At 36.6% G+C, this 18,619-nt stretch overlaps 3 protein-coding genes across 5 annotated transcripts; 2 read left to right on the top strand and 1 right to left on the bottom strand.

The window, feature by feature from the left end:
* Window positions 1-737: 737 nt before the first annotated feature.
* LOC103937283 (glycosyltransferase BC10-like) lies at window positions 738-4,025 on the top strand. The gene is made up of 2 exons (XM_009347211.3): window positions 738-983; window positions 3,317-4,025. Exons 1-2 carry the CDS (start codon window positions 738-740, stop codon window positions 3,956-3,958), a joined length of 888 nt encoding a protein of 295 aa, XP_009345486.2. The 3' UTR covers window positions 3,959-4,025.
* A 2,831-nt stretch (window positions 4,026-6,856) lies between these two features.
* Window positions 6,857-11,101, top strand: LOC103937282 (protein SAR DEFICIENT 1-like). 2 transcript variants are annotated; one of them, XM_009347210.3, is made up of 7 exons: window positions 6,863-7,110; window positions 7,288-7,363; window positions 7,552-8,110; window positions 9,013-9,173; window positions 9,300-9,494; window positions 9,955-10,051; window positions 10,511-11,101. In XM_009347210.3, the coding sequence occupies exons 1-7, from the start codon at window positions 7,022-7,024 to the stop codon at window positions 10,807-10,809; spliced, it is 1,476 nt and encodes a 491-aa protein (XP_009345485.2). In that variant the 5' UTR covers window positions 6,863-7,021; the 3' UTR covers window positions 10,810-11,101. The 2 variants fall into 2 exon arrangements, with proteins under 2 accessions (XP_048443939.1, XP_009345485.2); XM_048587982.1 differs by lacking the exon at window positions 9,300-9,494 and having other exon boundaries at window positions 6,857-7,110.
* Window positions 11,102-11,795: 694 nt separating this feature from the next.
* LOC103950630 (LEAF RUST 10 DISEASE-RESISTANCE LOCUS RECEPTOR-LIKE PROTEIN KINASE-like 1.2) lies at window positions 11,796-17,549 on the bottom strand. Of its 2 annotated transcripts, none has more exons than XM_009361858.3 (4): window positions 16,403-17,549; window positions 13,316-13,351; window positions 12,937-13,200; window positions 11,796-12,865 (listed from the first exon to the last, which is right to left on the bottom strand). In XM_009361858.3, the coding sequence occupies exons 1-4, from the start codon at window positions 17,199-17,201 to the stop codon at window positions 11,916-11,918; spliced, it is 2,049 nt and encodes a 682-aa protein (XP_009360133.2). In that variant the 5' UTR covers window positions 17,202-17,549; the 3' UTR covers window positions 11,796-11,915. The 2 variants fall into 2 exon arrangements, with proteins under 2 accessions (XP_009360133.2, XP_048443975.1); XM_048588018.1 differs by lacking the exon at window positions 16,403-17,549 and adding an exon at window positions 13,571-15,980.
* Window positions 17,550-18,619: the final 1,070 nt, after the last annotated feature.

The following is an 18,619-nucleotide window of genomic DNA, read 5'->3' as shown; positions in this document are numbered from 1 at the left end:
CGATGTATCCAGAACACCAAAATGCATTTTTTATATATTTTTTATGAATTAAGATTTATCCTTGATTAATGATGACGGTCCTTGTCAATCTTAATTGTAGTTCCCTTTTGAGTTAATTTAAGGCTCCATGACCCTGACCTTTCATGTTAACAAATGAAAAAAAAAAAAAAATTAAAAAACTAGTGTGACGAGATCAATTTAAGAATCTTTTAAAGAGAGGGGGGAGAGAGAGAGCAGCCCCAATAGTTCTTTGAAGCTTGCAAATTTCATTCATTCCATTTCAAAAACCAATCAATCAGAACACTTCTCATTTTTCAAAACCCTCTCCCAAAAAAATGATGAATAAGCATCAGCAACACCAACCACCACCTTCATTTCCAAAGCACTTCCTCAATGCTCAAATCCACCTCCATAAAATCGTCTCAAGTTTTCTAATCTTTGCTTTCGGTTTAGCACTCGGCGCTTCCCTCAGCATCTACCTCAAAGATTTCCCCTTCCAACTTTATTCAACACAAAACAAATACTCTCATTTGTCAACAAATAATCTAACATTTTCCTCTCCACCACCTCCACAATCTCTCAATATTCCAACAAATAATCGAACATCTTCTTCTCCACCACCACCACAATCTCTCAATATCCCAACAAATCAAACAAGAGCCAAAACCTCTGCCGCCAGCCCGGTACCACCAATAGGGTTGAAAGAATACACTAAGTCGCCGAATATTTTGCATGAAATGGACGACGATGAGCTGTTGTGGAGAGCTTCTCTGGTGCCGCTACGGCAAGGTTTGCCATTTAAACGGACTCCGAAAGTTGCATTCATGTTTCTGACGAGAGGGAGCCTGGCAATGGCTCCTCTCTGGGAAATGTTCTTCAAAGGACATGAAGGGTTGTACTCCATTTATGTCCATGCCAATCCGGATTTCAATGACACCATGCCTGAAAACTCGGTTTTTTATGGCAGGAGGGTTCCGAGTAAGGTCAGTTTATCATGTTACAATCCTAATTTTTCTTGATTAATTTTCGTCAAGCATTTGTGTTACTAGTGTTTTTATCTAATTTACAGAAAAAATTGGGAATATATATGATTAACTTGTAGTAGTTCAAAGCAATGATGACTTTGCGTGTATGCATATATAGCAAATTGAATTACGCCACGCTATATTTAGAAGGGTAATGTTAGGAAGACTAAATTTTGTAAACTAAATGATATGGAAGAGAATGATTGAATTATTGCTTACCAAGCCAACCTTTCTGTGAGTTATGTCTGGTTAGCTGATGGTATGGAGTCGAATGCTTTATGCTAGCAGCTAGCTTCATTAAATTTTTTGCATACGCGATGTGTTCTCCTTTTTGTTACAACGATATTCTACCCAGTCTAAAATTGTTTGAGTTAATTCACATAATGGATTATCCATAGTTAAATATTAAATTTGAGATCTCTTGTTTACAAGTAAAGAATAAAAAATTATTAAACTATAGTACTACACCTTATTGCTTTAATTTTGATATTCAACTTTTCTCCGCATTCAAATTTGCACCAGAAAGGTGTTTTTTTTTTTTTTTTTTTTTTTTTTTTTTACATTAAAGCTTTACAATTATTTTAATTTTTAAAATTTTTATATTTAGATTTTATACTACGCACTTAATTACTTCTTTTCATATTAATTAGATAGCCATTTTCTAGACACCACCTTTTGGAGAACTAGTAAAATCAAATTGATTTTTCTTGAGAGTTGAGGCCATTGTTTGTATATGGAAAAGCCATCAACCTTGCCTCATAACATGCCTCATACAGTGGAGAACTTCATGCCCATGTTTTATATATTATTGGTCTGTAGTGTTGTTGCATTACTTAAATATTCATTTTGCATAACAAGGCTTTGGAAGTACAAATCATCATTTGTTTATTTAAGTATGTATATGTGTGATTCTGCATTATGAAAGGTTTATCAATAAAAATCGGAAGCAGATCCTCTCAGGACTTACATCTTCGGAGCTTAGAGTCATGTAATTCTGGCCTTTAAAATTTGATCGTATGGCTAAATTTTTTACTACCTTTTGAAAACTATCATAATTTTTTACCGCATAATCAAATTTAAAGGTCCAAATTATTTGATCCTTGAACTCCGTAGAGGATCTGCTCCCATGAAAATCTACCTTCCCTTTTTTTGGGTAAAGACGATACGATAGTATAAAAAATCTACCTTCCCTTAATTACGTAGGCTTTTCTTCAGAAGTTATTTATATTTTTAAAGGAACTGAAAATATTAATATTGATAGTTGACATTCTTTTCAATGCATCATGTTTAAGGAACGATATATATATAACATCTAAGTTTCAGAATACATTAAACTTAATTCACTTTAAAAGATACACACACACACACACACTATAGAATCTAAGCAGATCTTCATCTTTTAATCCTTATAATAATTGGAATTACTGATATAGTGTCAAGAAATGATTGGACAGGAGAACATGGGTAAAACCTGTCTATATGAGTTTTTCCCGACGATATTTTTTGACAAATTAATCATTTTCAACTGCGGAAGAAGTCGTGAAGACATGATGAACAAATAACAAATCAGTTTTGGGAAATTATTTGGTGGGGGTGATTTAATTTTTGGTTAAAATAATGCTTATACATGAACACTTTCTAGATAACCAAATGACACACACCAGATGTTTTCATAAAGCCTGTAGATATATATATATTTCACATTTCAGAAATATTAATAAATTTGGCATATGGATTGAGTGGTGGACTCTATTTTGTTGCACCGTGCATTGCTTGGATTCTACTCCTTTTGTAACTATCTGCAACAGAATTCTATTCATTTCAAGACCTTTCTAAATTCCTTTCGTAATGTTGTCTCTTTGTAATGCATGCATATGCAATGTATCAAATTCAGAAAAGTAAGCAAAAGTGGCCTTTAGTTTCTTTCTTAGTTTCTTTTATGTACTTAGGAAGTAACAAAAAGTAAGTATATAGCAAAGTGTAACACATCATATTCTAGAGAAAGCCAACCTAGCTAGGCTAACTAGTCCCTCTTAATTAACAAGCATAACATGTGTCATATTTTCTTCCTGGATGGATGAGACATACTAGCTTATCAGACTATCAACAGTAGATGTCGGACATGTTAAGTTACCGACATGTTAAGTTATCAAATTGTCAACAGTTGATAAACATGTTAAGTTATTAGATTGTTAACTTTTGAATCAATGACTTATATAACTTTACGGATTGTATGACAAAACATTTTCTCCTGTGTAATGATTAACTACTAACTGAAGTTCAATGTGCAGAATGTGACATGGGGTCAACCTAACATGGTGCAAGCAGAGCGTCGCCTATTAGCCAATGCTTTGCTTGACTTCTCCAACCAACGTTTTGTGCTCCTCTCAGAGTCATGCATACCACTCTTTAACTTCAACATAGTCTACAATTATCTCAAGGACTCAAACCAAACATTCGTGGAGGCCTACGACCTTCCCGGCCCTGTCGGCCGAGACCGGTACAGGCACAAAATGAGGCCTCATATCATACTTGATCAGTGGCGAAAAGGCTCACAGTGGTTCGAAGTGGACCGTGAGATCGCGACCGCAATGGTTTCGGATGATAAGTACTTCCCGTTATTCACAAGGTATTGCAAACCCCCATGCTACTCCGATGAGCACTACTTGCCCACGTATGTAAGCATCAAGTTTTGGAAGAAGAATTCTAACAGGACGTTGACGTGGGTTGACTGGTCGAGGGGTGGGCCCCATCCGTCTAAGTTTATGAGAACTGATGTAACGATCGACTTCTTGAAGAAGCTGAGACATGGAAGCAACTGTGAGTACAACGGGAAGCCAACCAATATTTGCTATTTGTTTGCAAGGAAGTTCTTGCCACACTCTTTAGATAGGCTGTTGAGGTTTGCTCCAAAGATCATGAGATTCAATTGATTTTTAGGGCTTAGAGGTTTTCTTTTCTTTTCTCATCATTCATTTCTCCGTAAACTAAAAAGGCTTATGGTTGTTTTTCTCAGTAGCTTTTGTGGGTAGCAAATCAAATAAATAAATAAATAAATAAAGGCCAAGCTCTAGAAATTGTTTTCTTTACTTGTTGGGGTAATTTGAGGTGTATAAGGTTAATTTTTCAAAATGATTGTGATATAACGTGATTGTAACATCCCACATCGATTAGGGGAGTGGATCTTGTAAGCCTTATATGTATATTCTCATCTCTACCTAGTACGAGGTCTTTTGGGAGCTCATTGGCTTCAGAGTTCATCGGAACTCCAAAATTAAGCGAGTTCGCGCGAGAACAATCCCATGATGGGTGACCCACTGGGAAGTTCTCGTGTGAGTTCCCAGAAACAAAATCGTGAGGGCGTGGTCGGGGCCCAAAGCGGACAATATCGTGCTACGGTGGAGTCGAGCTAGGGATGTGGTGGGGGCCCGCGCCAGGATGTGACAATTTGGTATCAGAGTCAATCCTTGGTCGGATGTGTGCCAACGAGGACGTCGGCTCCTAAGGGGGGTGGATTGTAACATCCCACATCGCCCAGGGGAGTAGATTATGTAAGCCTTATATGTATTTCCCATCTCTACCTAGCACGAGGTTTTTTGGGAGCTCACTGGCTTCGGAGTTCATTGGAACTTCGAAGTTAAGCAAGTTCGTGCGAGAGCAATCTCAGGATGGATGACCTACTGGGAAGTTCTCGTGTGAGTTCCCAAAAACAAAACCGTGAGGGCGTGATCAGGGCCCAAAGCAGACAATATCGTGCTACTGTGGAGTCGAGCTCGGAATGTGGTGAGGGCTCAGACCAGGATGTGACAGTGATATTTGTGACATCCTCTTTTTCCTTCTTGTGTATCGTTGAGCAGAACACCACATCTCAAACAGAAAAAGACTTGTGTACACTCTTTAGAACATAACGTTTAAGGACAATAACACAATGATATGGGGTTAATTGATTCTGTAAAATTGTGTAACTGAAAGTGCAAATGATAGATTAAAAAGTCAATAATGCCCTTACCTTTTGTAATCGAGTAGGGTAGAAATAATTTTTTTTTTTTTTAACAAACAATATTATCTACACTGAGGGGGATAGGGGAGTGAGCTAAGCCTCACAATGGGTTAGCAATAATGTGGTTCAAAAACGAAAATCGAACCCAAAATATCTCACTTATCATTATTCACGAATGAACCCCAAAAATGTCTGTAGAGTTAGGGCAAATTATCAACCAGTCCGTTTGCATGTGAGGACATATTTATTTATTCCAAATACAAGTGATGGTATTATGTTAGTTTAGCGTGAGAATGTTTGAACTTGAGATCCGGTGGGTTGATGATATATTTGTTATTTACCAAGCCCTCCGTGGGCTGTGGCTAGACCCGGATTTTGTTCAAAACTTTGACACCCTGCCAGGCCCAAGTCTGTATGTGAATAGAGGTTGGGTTGCTTAAGCTAGGCCATTTCATAAATAAGTAGAAGAAACCCAAAATATGTAGATGGGGGTTCTACGTAATTTTGAATCGTACAGAAGGAAAAATATTGCATATTCAGTCAAACGCAGTCCTTAAAGTAAGGAATTACCTTGGTTCTTTCAGCAAACTTTCCTCGAAATATTCTTGGCTTGTATGCATAAGAATTCATTTTCCACGGCAGGCAAATCAGAATTTGAAATTCGTGTGAGATCATTTAAGTTTAATATGTAAACAATACATAATAAGTGACGTGAGAACACATAAACTGTTAGGCTCAACATATAAATTAACTTACTTTCAAGTTTCAACATCCAAAAGATCTCAAAGCTTCCTGGCAAAAGGAGCAATACGTGTCTCTTTCCTTTCTTGTACTATTTCACCTTTTGTCTTACTATGGAGCATTTGTTGTTATAAGTTTATAGCATAGTAGTTAATTAATCAAAACGTCACACAATTTAGAGGCCCTACATGAAAAATGAATTAGATCCTTCTGAGAAATGTAGTTATTGACTAATAGTAACATCGATGTACTTACAGTACACGGCCATCTGGCCCCCCAATATTTCCACATATAAATTAATTTTAAATTTGTGATATAGACATGTATATTATCGCATAAATTTTGTGTCTTACAATAGATATTCAATGCATTAATCATATTACTCGATTGATTAACCGTTTGAGATCACTTCTATTATAGATACAGAGTGATTATATTCACACATTCCAAATTACTTATCTCATACTCTTTTAATTTTTTTAATATTTTCTACACAACATTAACACTTGATAAAAAATATTAAAAAATTAAAAGGGTGTGGAAAAAGTAATTTAGGGTGTGTGAATATAATCTCCTTAAATATATAAAGAAATAGAATATGATAGAAATAGTAATCATAAATAGATTTATTACCAATTTTTTTCTAATTTAACTTGATATACATTGTTAGTCATTTTTATGAGGATAGAAGTTTTTAAGGTTTGTAATTGAATAATTATCTGATTACTTAATTAAGATTTTAATCTTAGAGATTTTCTAACACATAGATCTGATAGTTGATATGGTTTGATGTTGAACCCCTTCCACGACGGTGTATGCATCTCAACCGTTAGACTTTTGACTTTGTGATGGGTAGGACCAGATGAACAAGACCAAGACCAAATAAAGACATACAGCAACGCAGCAGCAGCGGTAGGGTTTAATATGAAGCAAATTATAGACAAAATTATAGAAGTTGACGTCAAAAAGTCGAGCGTAATGTGTGGCTAAACCTAGGTCACCTCATTTCTCTCCTGCCTAGCTGGTTCCCTTGCCGTTCCCAGAAACTTCACTTTTTATATTAGTATACCAACCCATCAGTTTTTCCTCATTCTTTATGTATATATTTATATAAATCTAGCCATGGCTGCATGTGGCAATCCCTAAACCCTTTATATTCACCGATCTCCTTCATCACTCTCTCTCTCTCTCTCTCTCTCTCTCTCTCTAGTATCTCTCTCCTGTGTGATTCTTTGGAGTTGTATATTTTGAGAAAATGGCCGCCAAAAGGTTTTCTAATGATGCAGAATCCGACCAAGATCAGCCAGATGACAACCGGAAAAGACCTAGACCTTCTTTTGCTTCGTACGTCTACTAATCTTAGTTAACAACTAATTATGCACTAATCTTTATCTTTGATTTCCCATGAACTGCATGATTTTTTTAGTAATTTTTTTCTTTGTTTTCTTTTTTACGAATCTAGAAATCGAAGAAAACGTTTTCTGATCTTAAAATGTTTGAATTGTTCTTGATTCTTGACAGTGTGATCGGAGAAGTGGTTTTGGTGAACTCGATGCAAAACCTTTTCTCATCCCTCGAGCCTCTGCTTAGAAGAGTGGTACGTAAACCCTAGCTATATTTTCTCTTGAAAATCTTGCAAAATCATATATATAATATATGTAGCGAGATTTTAACTTTTTTTAAGGGCTAGTTTATGTACTAGTACCCTTTAATCGAAACGATCCAAGTTATATTGATATTTTCTAAATTAAAGCCATCTCTAATTTGATTTGGATTTGTTTTCAGGTGAGTGAAGAGGTTGAACACGTTCTAAGACGGTGCTCACTGCACTCATTGGCAAGGCAACCATCGCTGAGAATCCAAACCCTAGAACAATCCAGCTTACAACTTGTCTTTGCTAAGAGCCTTTCACTCCCAATCTTCACTGCAAGCAAGATATCCGATGAAGACAACAACCCAATTCAAATCTTGGTCGTGGATAAAAGTAGTGGAGCTAATCAAATGGTGCCAATCAATCATCCGAATCCAATCAAAGTCGAAATTGTTGTTCTCGACGGGGACTTCCCGAAGGGAGACAGCGACAATTGGACGAGCGAAGAATTTGATAACAACGTCTTGAGGGAGAGAACTGGCAAGAGGCCATTGCTTACCGGGGATGTAAATGTTACGGCTAGAGACGGGTTTGCGACTGTTGGGGAGATCGAGTTTACGGATAATTCGAGCTGGATTAGGAGCAGAAAGTTTAGGCTTGGAGCAAGAGTGACTCCAGGCACAGGCTATCAAGGTGCAAGGATCCGTGAGGCCATGACCGATGCTTTCGTTGTTAAAGATCATCGCGGAGAATGTAAGTATTTTATGCATGATCTTTATACTTTCTTTATCTCATAAACTTTTTCTACGTTTTTTCATGATCATGACCATCATTTCTACTACTTACTAACTATTATCGTTATTGTGAACCGTTAATCTTTTTGTAAAACAAATTCATATATATATAGTTTCTAACTTTCTATCCTTTTAAGTACATGAATGTATTTGTCAGTTAAGTCTTTTAGAGGAGAAAATCCGTTGTGCCACCGCATTCATTGTGTGACCTAATTAGTTGATGAGTGTTGTAAAAATAAAAGATCATCGATTTTAGGGCATATTATTTCTGGTATAGAGATACTCATCTTTAAATGGAGTCAACCATAACAAGCACAAACCATTAACATTCATTTGTCACATGCTTTCATATTTGCTTTGTCTCGTGGAATTATGAGGGAAGATCATGTTCACACTCAGTGATAACACCTTGGCAATATATAAATTGCCATTTGCATAATCTAATACAACATTTCCCTTTCATGCATCACGTCAAAACAAAACAAGTGAATTGTTTGAGTCAACAAACATCCCTGGGTTTGCGTATTTATTAGTTTTAGAAGAATTATTTTCATGATCTGCCTATGGCTCCAATTAAATCAAATATATGTTCAAGTCAAGTCAATGTTCAAGTATATTAAACGAAAGAGAGTTACTTTGATACTTGATTTTGTCTTTTTACTAATGTTTGTAATTCTTGAAATGCAAAATGGAACAAAAGTTTTCCGCATGTTATGGCTTAAAGAGAAGAAAACTAGAAGTTGATGAATCAATTTTGTACATTATACAAAGAAGTTTTTGATGTGACTGTCACACTGTTATATAGTGTTATCAATTCACTCATGTCATAGAAAATAACTAAGTTCGAATTTTTCTGTGAAGTGTACAAAAAGCATCATCCACCAATGTTGGAAGATGAAGTTTGGCGCCTGGAGAAGATTGGGAAGGATGGAGCTTTTCACAAGAAGCTAGTCTCAGAGAACATTCACACGGTACAAGACTTCTTGAAGTTGTTTGTCGTTGACCGGTCAAAGCTAAGAAAGGTACATATAAAATATCTTCATACATACAGGTAATTTATATTCTTCATGCTTATGCTAACTAACTGGCTAATTAATATCAATTCTTTTCTTTTTTTTTTTCCTTTCAAAATGCTGTTTTTAAACCAGATTTTAGGGGTCGGAATGTCTGAAAAAATGTGGGAAGTGACAATAAAGCACGCCAGAACCTGTGTGATGAGTAACAAAATATTCATATTTCGCGGTCCTCATTTCTCAATTTCCTTAAATCCTATCTGTCAAGTGTTGAGGGCTGTGGTTGATGGCCAAAATTTCCCCACTCAAAATCTCAACAATATCAATAGGGTATGAGTTAATTCATATAATCAATCACTTGCTATTGTCATTTTTTTTAAAATAGAGAAAGAGCTATCTTTTGAGGAACTCCTCCTAAAATACCTCGTGGCATATTTACAGAACATCGTGTTTATCTGAGTTGTTCATATTACAAATCACTATATAAAGATTATCTCTACAAAAAATCATTTACTAAGATAATTTAGTTATCAAACTGTATAAAAACAAATGGACGGATTTGGTAAAAGTATGACAAACCATCTATCTATTTGCTACAATTGATTGACTACAATATCTTAGTTGCAATTGATTTTTTTGTAGAGATGATCTTTACATAGTGATTTATAATATAAATGATTCCAATCACAAGCACAAAATTTTTTGAATAGGTCACGAAGTATTTGTGGAGGAACTCCTCCTTAACCTTAAGCCTAACTATTGTTCTTCAATTTTCTCTTGGAATTTGCAGACCTACATTGAGAATCTAGTGAGGCAAGCCTATGCAAACTGGAATTCCTTGGAAGTTGTTGATGCACCGTTGAATGAGACCGCTTTATTGACACAAGGTATACTATAATCTTAAGAATCCCTCATTCCTAATGAGGAAGTCCGCATTCCCTCTTACCGTTCCCTTTTAACAAGACATCATTTCTTCAGACAAACATTATAATTGGAACTGTCTATTCCCTCTATCATTATCATCATCATCTAAAGATCATTTCTAAAAGAAATTGATTTTATTTGGAGGTGATTTGACCATCTGTATGTATCGAACAAATCGGCGGTTATAGTAACAAGTAGTCATCCTCGTGTCAATTTCTTTAATGCATATGGATGACTAAATGATCTTCAAATTAAATGAATTTTTTATAAAGATAATCTTTAAAAAAAAAAAATAAACGATTCCAATTATTATGACATTAATTTGATTCATATGGTCTTCGGAAATTCCTTTTGCTGCTACCGTACTCCAGTTTGTTAGCATTATATATGTGTTTTGAACTTGGACGTGTTTACATTAACAGGTAATCATATAGAGGAGCAATATCCTCATCACCATCATCAGGCAATGGTCATGAGAGCATTCGATCAACAAAATGGACATTTAGGCGCAGCTGATCATCATCATAAATCTATCAATGTCGGTTACCTACCAAGCACAAGCAGCATCAACTTTGAGTGCACTGCAGCTACCAATAGTACCAGTGACAATATTTGGCAGATAAATTCATCTCCATATCTGCTCAGTCCACTGGTGGAAAATATCAAGTGTAGCATATCCGACTCGTCATCAGATGGTGATCTAACATCTCAAGGCCTTTGATTAGCTATCAAATGGGAGTTCATGATGGGCTGACAAGTTTATCTGCATTTACTTTAGATTGATGTACATGTAAATAGTACAATAACAAAGTCTTATTCCACTAAGTAAGGTCGGTTGTATGAATCCTACAACATCACTATGCTCTCTATATGTAAATAGTAAATACCTATGAATGTATTATCAAAAAATTAATAATATCATGAAAGGGTATGTGTGTCATTAGATTGTGCAGATGGAGCCCATTGCAGTCATCAACAAATAAGAAGTGTCTCTGCACATTTTGTTGGCTTTCTTTCTTGATCTTCACCTTTTCTACCCAGACAAAAATAAAGGAAACAAAAACAAAGGAATCACACTGAATAGCCATCTGTGTTTGGTAAAAATACAAGTGAATCCTTAAAAAACACTTGAAGTACTTCCTACTATAAACACAGTTTCCAAAATGCGCACTTCAAGTGCTTTTAGAACCTAAAAGTGTTTTTGACAAAAGTGTTTTTGACAAAAGCGTTTTCAATCATTTTAAAAACACTTTCAAACATAAATATTATACACACACACACAAAAGGTTAAATACAATTAATGATGAAACCATTCAATATAAGTTGTATCTGATTTGATCAGGTCTGAGACTTCTACATTCTTCAAAGGGTGGTGCTATCTACACACCCATTTTTACCTCTCACACCCACTCTCAATTTCCAACCGTTGAATCGAATGAATTGAAAAAGATCAATGGACAAAAATTAACAAGAGTGCATGATCAGAAGTAAAAAAGGGTATGTGAATATCACTACCCTCTTCAAAAAATGGATTGAAAAAGATCAATGGACAAAAATTAACAAGAGTGTATGATTAGAAGTAAAAATAGGTATGTGAATATCACTACCGTCTTCCTTCAAAAACAAGGATGAAAGTTTTCCCATAACGAATAGAACAATTACCTCGTTAAAAGGATAAGCTAGTTGAAACAAAAGAGATAAAGCATGTAGCCTAAAAACAAGGACCTGCCTTAGCATACATAAATCTTTGTCAGCTCTCACATAATATATACATCTCATTCAACAAATCACAAGTTCAGTAGATGAATACAAAATGACAGCCACCACTTATGGCGGAGAACGAAAAAGTTTACCGCTGCCCTTTGGTGACGTAGACGCGCTAGTCCAGCTTAATGCCACGGAATCTGGTGAAGGTGGCAGCGGATCACTCTTTAACGGCACATTATCATCGGCCGAAATATCAATCTCCTTTGCTTTTTGTATGTTTAAATCGTAGCTCTGTATCTGCTTCAGTTCGTTAAGCACCTCAACCATAGAAGGTCTCACGTCCTTGTCAGTCTGCAGGCAGCGAAATGCTAGTTCTGCCACAGCAATGATCATTTTTTGTGTTGTTGAGTCCGACTCAAACCCTAAGTATGGGTCTACAAGCTCATGTAATGTATGGTTTTTAATCTTGTTGATCGCCATGGTAGACAAATTGATCTCGTGTCGATGCCTCGTGATGTCAACAGCCGGCATGGATGATATGAGCTCAATCAGCACCACACCAAAGCTATAGACATCACTCTTACTCGTAAGCTGGTAGCATTGGTTATACTCGGGATCAACATAACCCGGAGTCCCTTGTGGAGCAGTTGAGATGTGCGTGACATTCATGGGGAAGGGGCGAGATAGTCCAAAATCTGCTACCTTAACACCGAAGTTGTTGTCAAGAAGAATATTCGTAGTTTTCACGTCACGGTGGATAATGTCAGATGCATGAAGATATGACAGTGCGCTTGCGGTTTCAATGGCAATGTTTATTCGAGTAAGCCATGGAAGTGCGCCAGGTTTTGCTCTTCCTCCGTGAAGATGTTCAGCAAGATTTCCATTAGGAATGTACTCGTACACAAGGAGGAGTTCACGGCTGTGTCGAGAGGTGCAACCATAGAGCAACACAAGATTTTGGTGGCGCAGGCGAGCTAAAATCTCGATTTCATTCATGAACTGCTCAACTCTCTTCCAATTGTTTTCATATAGACGCTTGACTGCAACTGCTCTCCCATCGTGCACATTTCCTATATACGAAATTTATAAAATTAAGAACTGGAAGGGTTCATAAAACGGTTAAGAAAATCTGTGATCTTACCATGATAAACTGTGCCAAAGCCTCCATCGCCAAGTTCTTTCGCAGAATCAAAATAATTAGTTGCTTCTTCAAGTTCCTTATAGCTGAAAATATGTACTCCAAGGTAGGTACTTCCCTTCTCCATATCGTCGTCCATAGAATAGGTACTCGAAAGGATGCTTCGAGTTACGAAGGACGATGGATCATATGGTTTTCTGTTTCGGCGTTGGTATACAAAGAAAATAATACACATTATAGCGACGGTAGCAGCAGCTGTGCAAACACCTGATAAGAGGTTGCAACGTTGATAATTAGATACTGATTAGTGAATATAATCTAATTGAGAAATGTGATAGAACATTACGGATTGAAGAAACAACGGGGTTTGCTGATATATTACCTACAATAACCTTCCTCTTCCAGTTCCAAGGATTGTCTGCAAAAGAAATCAAACAAGCAGAATTCTTAGAATATAGTTATGATACAAACTTAAACCTCAAACACGCATATTCTCACCGCTCTATATACGATAATTAACGCGAACTAGCAAGGCTATCTACAAACACAAATACTATACAGAAGAAATCTTTACTGTGCGCAGGTTTTCTGAAAAACTCAAGCATTACTAAAAGGGAAAAGTTTGCTACAGCAGTACCATCATCACAGGTTTTGACATGAGGTCGATCACTGCAAAAACACACGAATTCATTGTTATCGAATCCACAGCGCCCGCCACTCCTCTGGCAATTGCTGCAGTTCTGCGCAGTCCAATTCAAAATGAACCCCATCTTCAAGATTTCGGTGTAGTTCATTTGCATCAATGCGTCGACATTAACAGCATCATCGAAAGGCAAATGAACTGAAGACTGGCACGAGTCTAACGAATAGTTCATGCGCTCAACTACCTCCATGTGAAAAATAGCAAAAGAGTGATGGCTGGTGTTGCTAGCACAGTCAATGGGATATGGAAGCATGTATTCCGAAGGTTCTTCAGGGCAACCATAAAAGAAGGAAAAATTGACGTTATTGGAACTATACTTGAAAGGCGTTCGTTCGAGGCTGAAGTTGTGGAGAGGGATTGGACATTTCTCATCATAGACCCAAGCAGCGTTGGCCAGCACAAACGAATGGTTTGAGTAAAAGATTTCTTTAACGATGTACTCATCGCCGGAAATACTGAGTACCGGAAATCTTCCGTTGCAGGTGATCTTGAAGCTAGGGTAACCACAGAAGGAGTCTTGGTTGCCAGAAAGCCAAAAAGGGTAGCTTATGTTCGGGCCATGCCCGCACGTTTGAGGCTCGCAGCGCTCGAAGCTTCGGTCTACGGAGAAAGCTCGGTTGGCGAAGGTTGTGAAGATGATGGTGACAACAATGATATGGAGGAGATTCATGATATATAAAGAAAACAGAGAAGGAAAGCTTTTAAATAGATTTTGGATTCGTTTAAAACTGCTGCTGGAAGAGCTAAAGCATTTTCTGACAATTAAATATGCTGTGCTTGAACAAGGTAATTATTTCATTCCAAAGGAATAACACCGTCCAGAAATGATGTACAGCTTTTTGGTGGAAAGTTTGCCAAGAAGGACCAGACAAGATAATCATATAAAATAAGACTTTGATTTTGGAGTTTTGTGGTATTTTGGTAGCAAATGCTGGAAAACCCAAAACCAAACAAAATAATTTATGGCAATATTTTGTTTTCCACTACGTTCTTGGTGATTTGGACACCCCTCGAGAAACTAGTATTTGATAATATTTAGTGAAGCAATACATTATTGGCAATAATGTTGCCTTTTGATTTTTGAACAAGGAATGAGATTCAGAAAAATCAATGCTAAATGCCGAAAAAGGAAATACCTACACTTGAACCAAATTCGATGAAAATTGAAAGTTATCGAACAAAGACCGAAAATAAATTGAAATATACTGAAAACCGAAGTGTTCTCGAAAGTTAACAAAATTAAAAAAAAAATGATATATGCCTGGCTCTGAAATGGGGTATAGCCTCCCCTCCTCCTAAACTTTTGGATAGCAAACGAAAATACCAAATGTTTTTGTTTAGGTAAGGATCATTACAGATTCGAACCGACCAAAAAATAGGGTAGAAATTTTCAATTTTGAGGTAGGCAATAAAATGAGTGATGCAGCACTACATATGTTTCGGTGGATTTGCTTGAAAGTTGAGATTTGTGGTTTGGTTGAACCGAAAGTGTAGAAAGAAGTAGGGAATTTTGAGCACTTTTCTTCTTTCTGCTGCATGCCACAAAAGTAACAAAACATTTGCTCTAAGATGATGGAGACGTGCACTGAATCGAAGACTTATGACTCATAGTAATTGTGTTTAACAATAATACAACATGGGGGTGGTTATACACTAACTTAATTCTACACTATGATATGCATAGTATCTAGTTTGGACTTAATTCAATCCATTTCATGTAACTCGATCTCACTAAATGTCTGAATAAGGAGAAAGTTTTTGGTCCAAACGTCACGTGGTGTGACACTTTCGGCCAAGACACAAGGGATGGGATCAAGTCGGGGTGGGAGACGCTAGAATTCATGGGATGGATCATTATGAGCTTTTCTGTAAATTGTATACGGACGTGTGGTGTGGGTGTGCAAAGTCTAACATATTCTTATATCCAGCTGCATGTGTAACACAAGCACAAAAAAAAAAAAAAATGTAAAAATAGCCGGACGTAAGAATTTCTCCTAATTCAACCCTAATTACAATGTGCTCTGTTAGACTTAATAGCAATCTTGCTCCACTACACCTAATCTGATCTCAGTCAGAAGGGGGAGAAATTGTCTGTTGAAAGAATCACAAGATCAATTGTTACGTGAAGTGTGAACTATTTAAAATCTTAGAATTCCTTGCTAACCTCGTTGACCTTTGACTGGTCAATTCCGACGTGGCATGTGTTTTCACCAACGACTGGTAACAAACCTTCTGGTTTGTCCACAAGTTTTAGATGGCGATGACTAGTCAAAGAAGCATCACTACTGGTGTCTACCGTCCATGTCCAATCAGGGAGGTTTATATGCCTTTGGAATTTAGATAAGATAGGAAACCCAAACTAACCAAGCATTCCCCAATTATGTCTTATAATCTGAAACCTAGTTACATCATCATGGACAATTTATTCAGTCATTGCCAACAGAGTTGAATATTTGATGTTGTCTAATTTTGACTAATTGACAGAAACTCCAAAATAAAAAAAATAAAAAAATAAACTCTTATTTCACCTGGATTCATCCTTAATTGTTATATATATTATCTATACTAAAGGGGTGAAGGAGGGGCTAAGCCTTACATGTGTTAGCAATATTGTAGTTTAAACTCGCTTTTAGCAAAAATCAAACTAAGACCTATCAATTACCACTAGACTGTAACATTAAGTAACATATCTAGTCTTATATTAAACCAAGAAAATTGATCTCAAGTAATTAATAGATAGATTAAGGAATAGGAGCATATGCGTACCATCAACATCTGGGCACGTCTGATCATGAGGTCCGTCCCCACAAAAGCATAGAAAAGAATCATAACTCGAGTTCGATCCACAGGTTCCATTGGACATTAAACATCGCCCGCACGGCTCCCACTCCGCATCGTACGCCACCTGAAACCCCTGTTTCAAAACCTCTTTGAGCACACCCGTCGTCACATTCTCCAGCTGCATAGCATCCACATCCTCCCACATAATCGGAACTCGAATATTCGCATAGCACGAGTTCCAATTTTTCATAGGAATCCTCGACAAAGAGTCGTCGACATAGTATGATCTATTGTGGTCCGTACCCTCTACCTTGCAAGTGAAGCTATTGAGTACTGACTTGCTCTGCGGCGGGCAGCCGTAGAACAGCGACAGGTTCCGAACAGCTTGGACGTAGGAAAAACGGTCGTAGTCCAACGTGGTGTTGACAATGTTGGTAGTGCAGGGGGTGCCCCAGAGATCTGAGCGAGCGATTGTCATGGTGTAAAACTGTCCGCTAAAGTTCAACACAAGAAAATCCTGGTGTTTAATTTTCATGACAGGGTATTGATCTTCTCGGCAGGTGAGCTCGTAGTCTTTGCGGCCGCAGTGTTGGGGGCGGCTGCCGGTGGCCCAGAAGGGGTAGGAGATGTTTTTGAGGAGGCCGCAGTTGTAGTAGCTGCGGCACTCGGTGTATTGGGGATCATCCTCGCCGAAAGCGGCGGTGGGGAGTAATATTACGGTGATCAAAATGTGGAAGATGATGAGGAAGGAGATGGGTAGTTTTAGGAGAAACTGGGTAGGCATAGTAATTTGTTGAAGCTCAAAGGGACATGGAGAATAATATATTTTGATGGCTGAAAAGAGAGATTGGGAAGCTAGTGGGATGAAATTATATACGGAAGAAAATCAAAGGGGAAGAATATTATTATCTAATTTGACCATCGGAAGGGGAAGTGGGTGGGGTTTTTCGTGAGAGATGGATACGACGATGGCTTAGTATATTGAATTGACTTTTCTGTGTGTTTTTGCCGAAGAAATTTCCAGTGAACGCAAGAACGGGATATACGTGAACAATTGAACGGGATATACACTATTTACGGTAAACATTTGAACGAGATATACTTGATATTAACGGTAGATTGTAAGTCAATATAAAAACGTATCAATTTGTTTCGTCAATAGAAGGGCGTATTGACGTGTTTTCATTATAGTTAATGTTAGAGTGACTAAATTGGTAAGTAAAATTGTATAAATTAAATGACATGTAAGTTGATAATTGGAATATTACTTAAAACATTGATAAACATACTCAATCATATTGGTAACATATTATTTAGTTTGTAAATTTTATCTACAAATTTAATCTTTTTAACATTACCGTTTCACTATTTTATCAACATTATTGACAAAAATATCGGCATTATTGATACCTGACCAAATTCGTGTACATCCTCCCCAAAAGATTAGAATAATAGCTTTAGGGGATGTGTACTAACAAAGGAGGGCCTGCTCCATTGAAAGGGATGGCAGCGCAATTTGGTCATAATTTATTTCAGGAGTTTACAAATGGCAAAGGATTTAGCGAACTCAATTATTCTATGTAGGCTATTATATTTTTAAATTAAAAATAAAATTTGTAGTTATTTACATGATATTTTATAAAACCCATATTTTATGGGCTTAAAAATACTAAAGATGAATTAACTCTCCAATATATTTTGTGTGTGTGTGTGTATATACATGGGTACATTCATCAAAACTAACCAAAAAATTATTGTACCAAAGTATGGATACATTTTTCAAAAGCAAAAAAATAAAATAAAATAAATAAATAAATTAGCCTTAATAACATTATTAATTTCTTCTATTAAACTTGACATGGATACATTCTCAAATCAACGAAATGGAATGTACCATATAAGTTTTCAAATATGGATTACAGAAAAGATTGAATGAAATTTTATATAAAAAAAAAATGGCGTAAATTACACTATACCCTCTCAGGTTTGGGGTCTATTACAATCACATACAACATCTTCAAAACATTTCACTTTCATACCTCACCTACTATTTTATTTCAATATTATATCTGTTACATTTTCTATCCATTAATCTGTTAAGAGCTGACGTGGTGGCCAAATATGTGCCACTTGGCAAAAAAATAATTTTTTTTATTTATTTAAAATATTATAATAATTTACCCAAAAAAAAAACCCAAATTG

This window comes from the organism of the source record quoted next, unplaced genomic scaffold (genome assembly GCF_019419815.1).
Source record: "Pyrus x bretschneideri cultivar Hongxiangsu unplaced genomic scaffold, Pyrus_bretschneideri_v1 Contig27, whole genome shotgun sequence".
Lineage (NCBI taxonomy): Eukaryota > Viridiplantae > Streptophyta > Magnoliopsida > Rosales > Rosaceae > Pyrus > Pyrus x bretschneideri.
The sequence above is the reverse complement of the archived record's forward strand: the minus strand, read 5'-3'. Positions and strand labels throughout refer to the sequence as shown.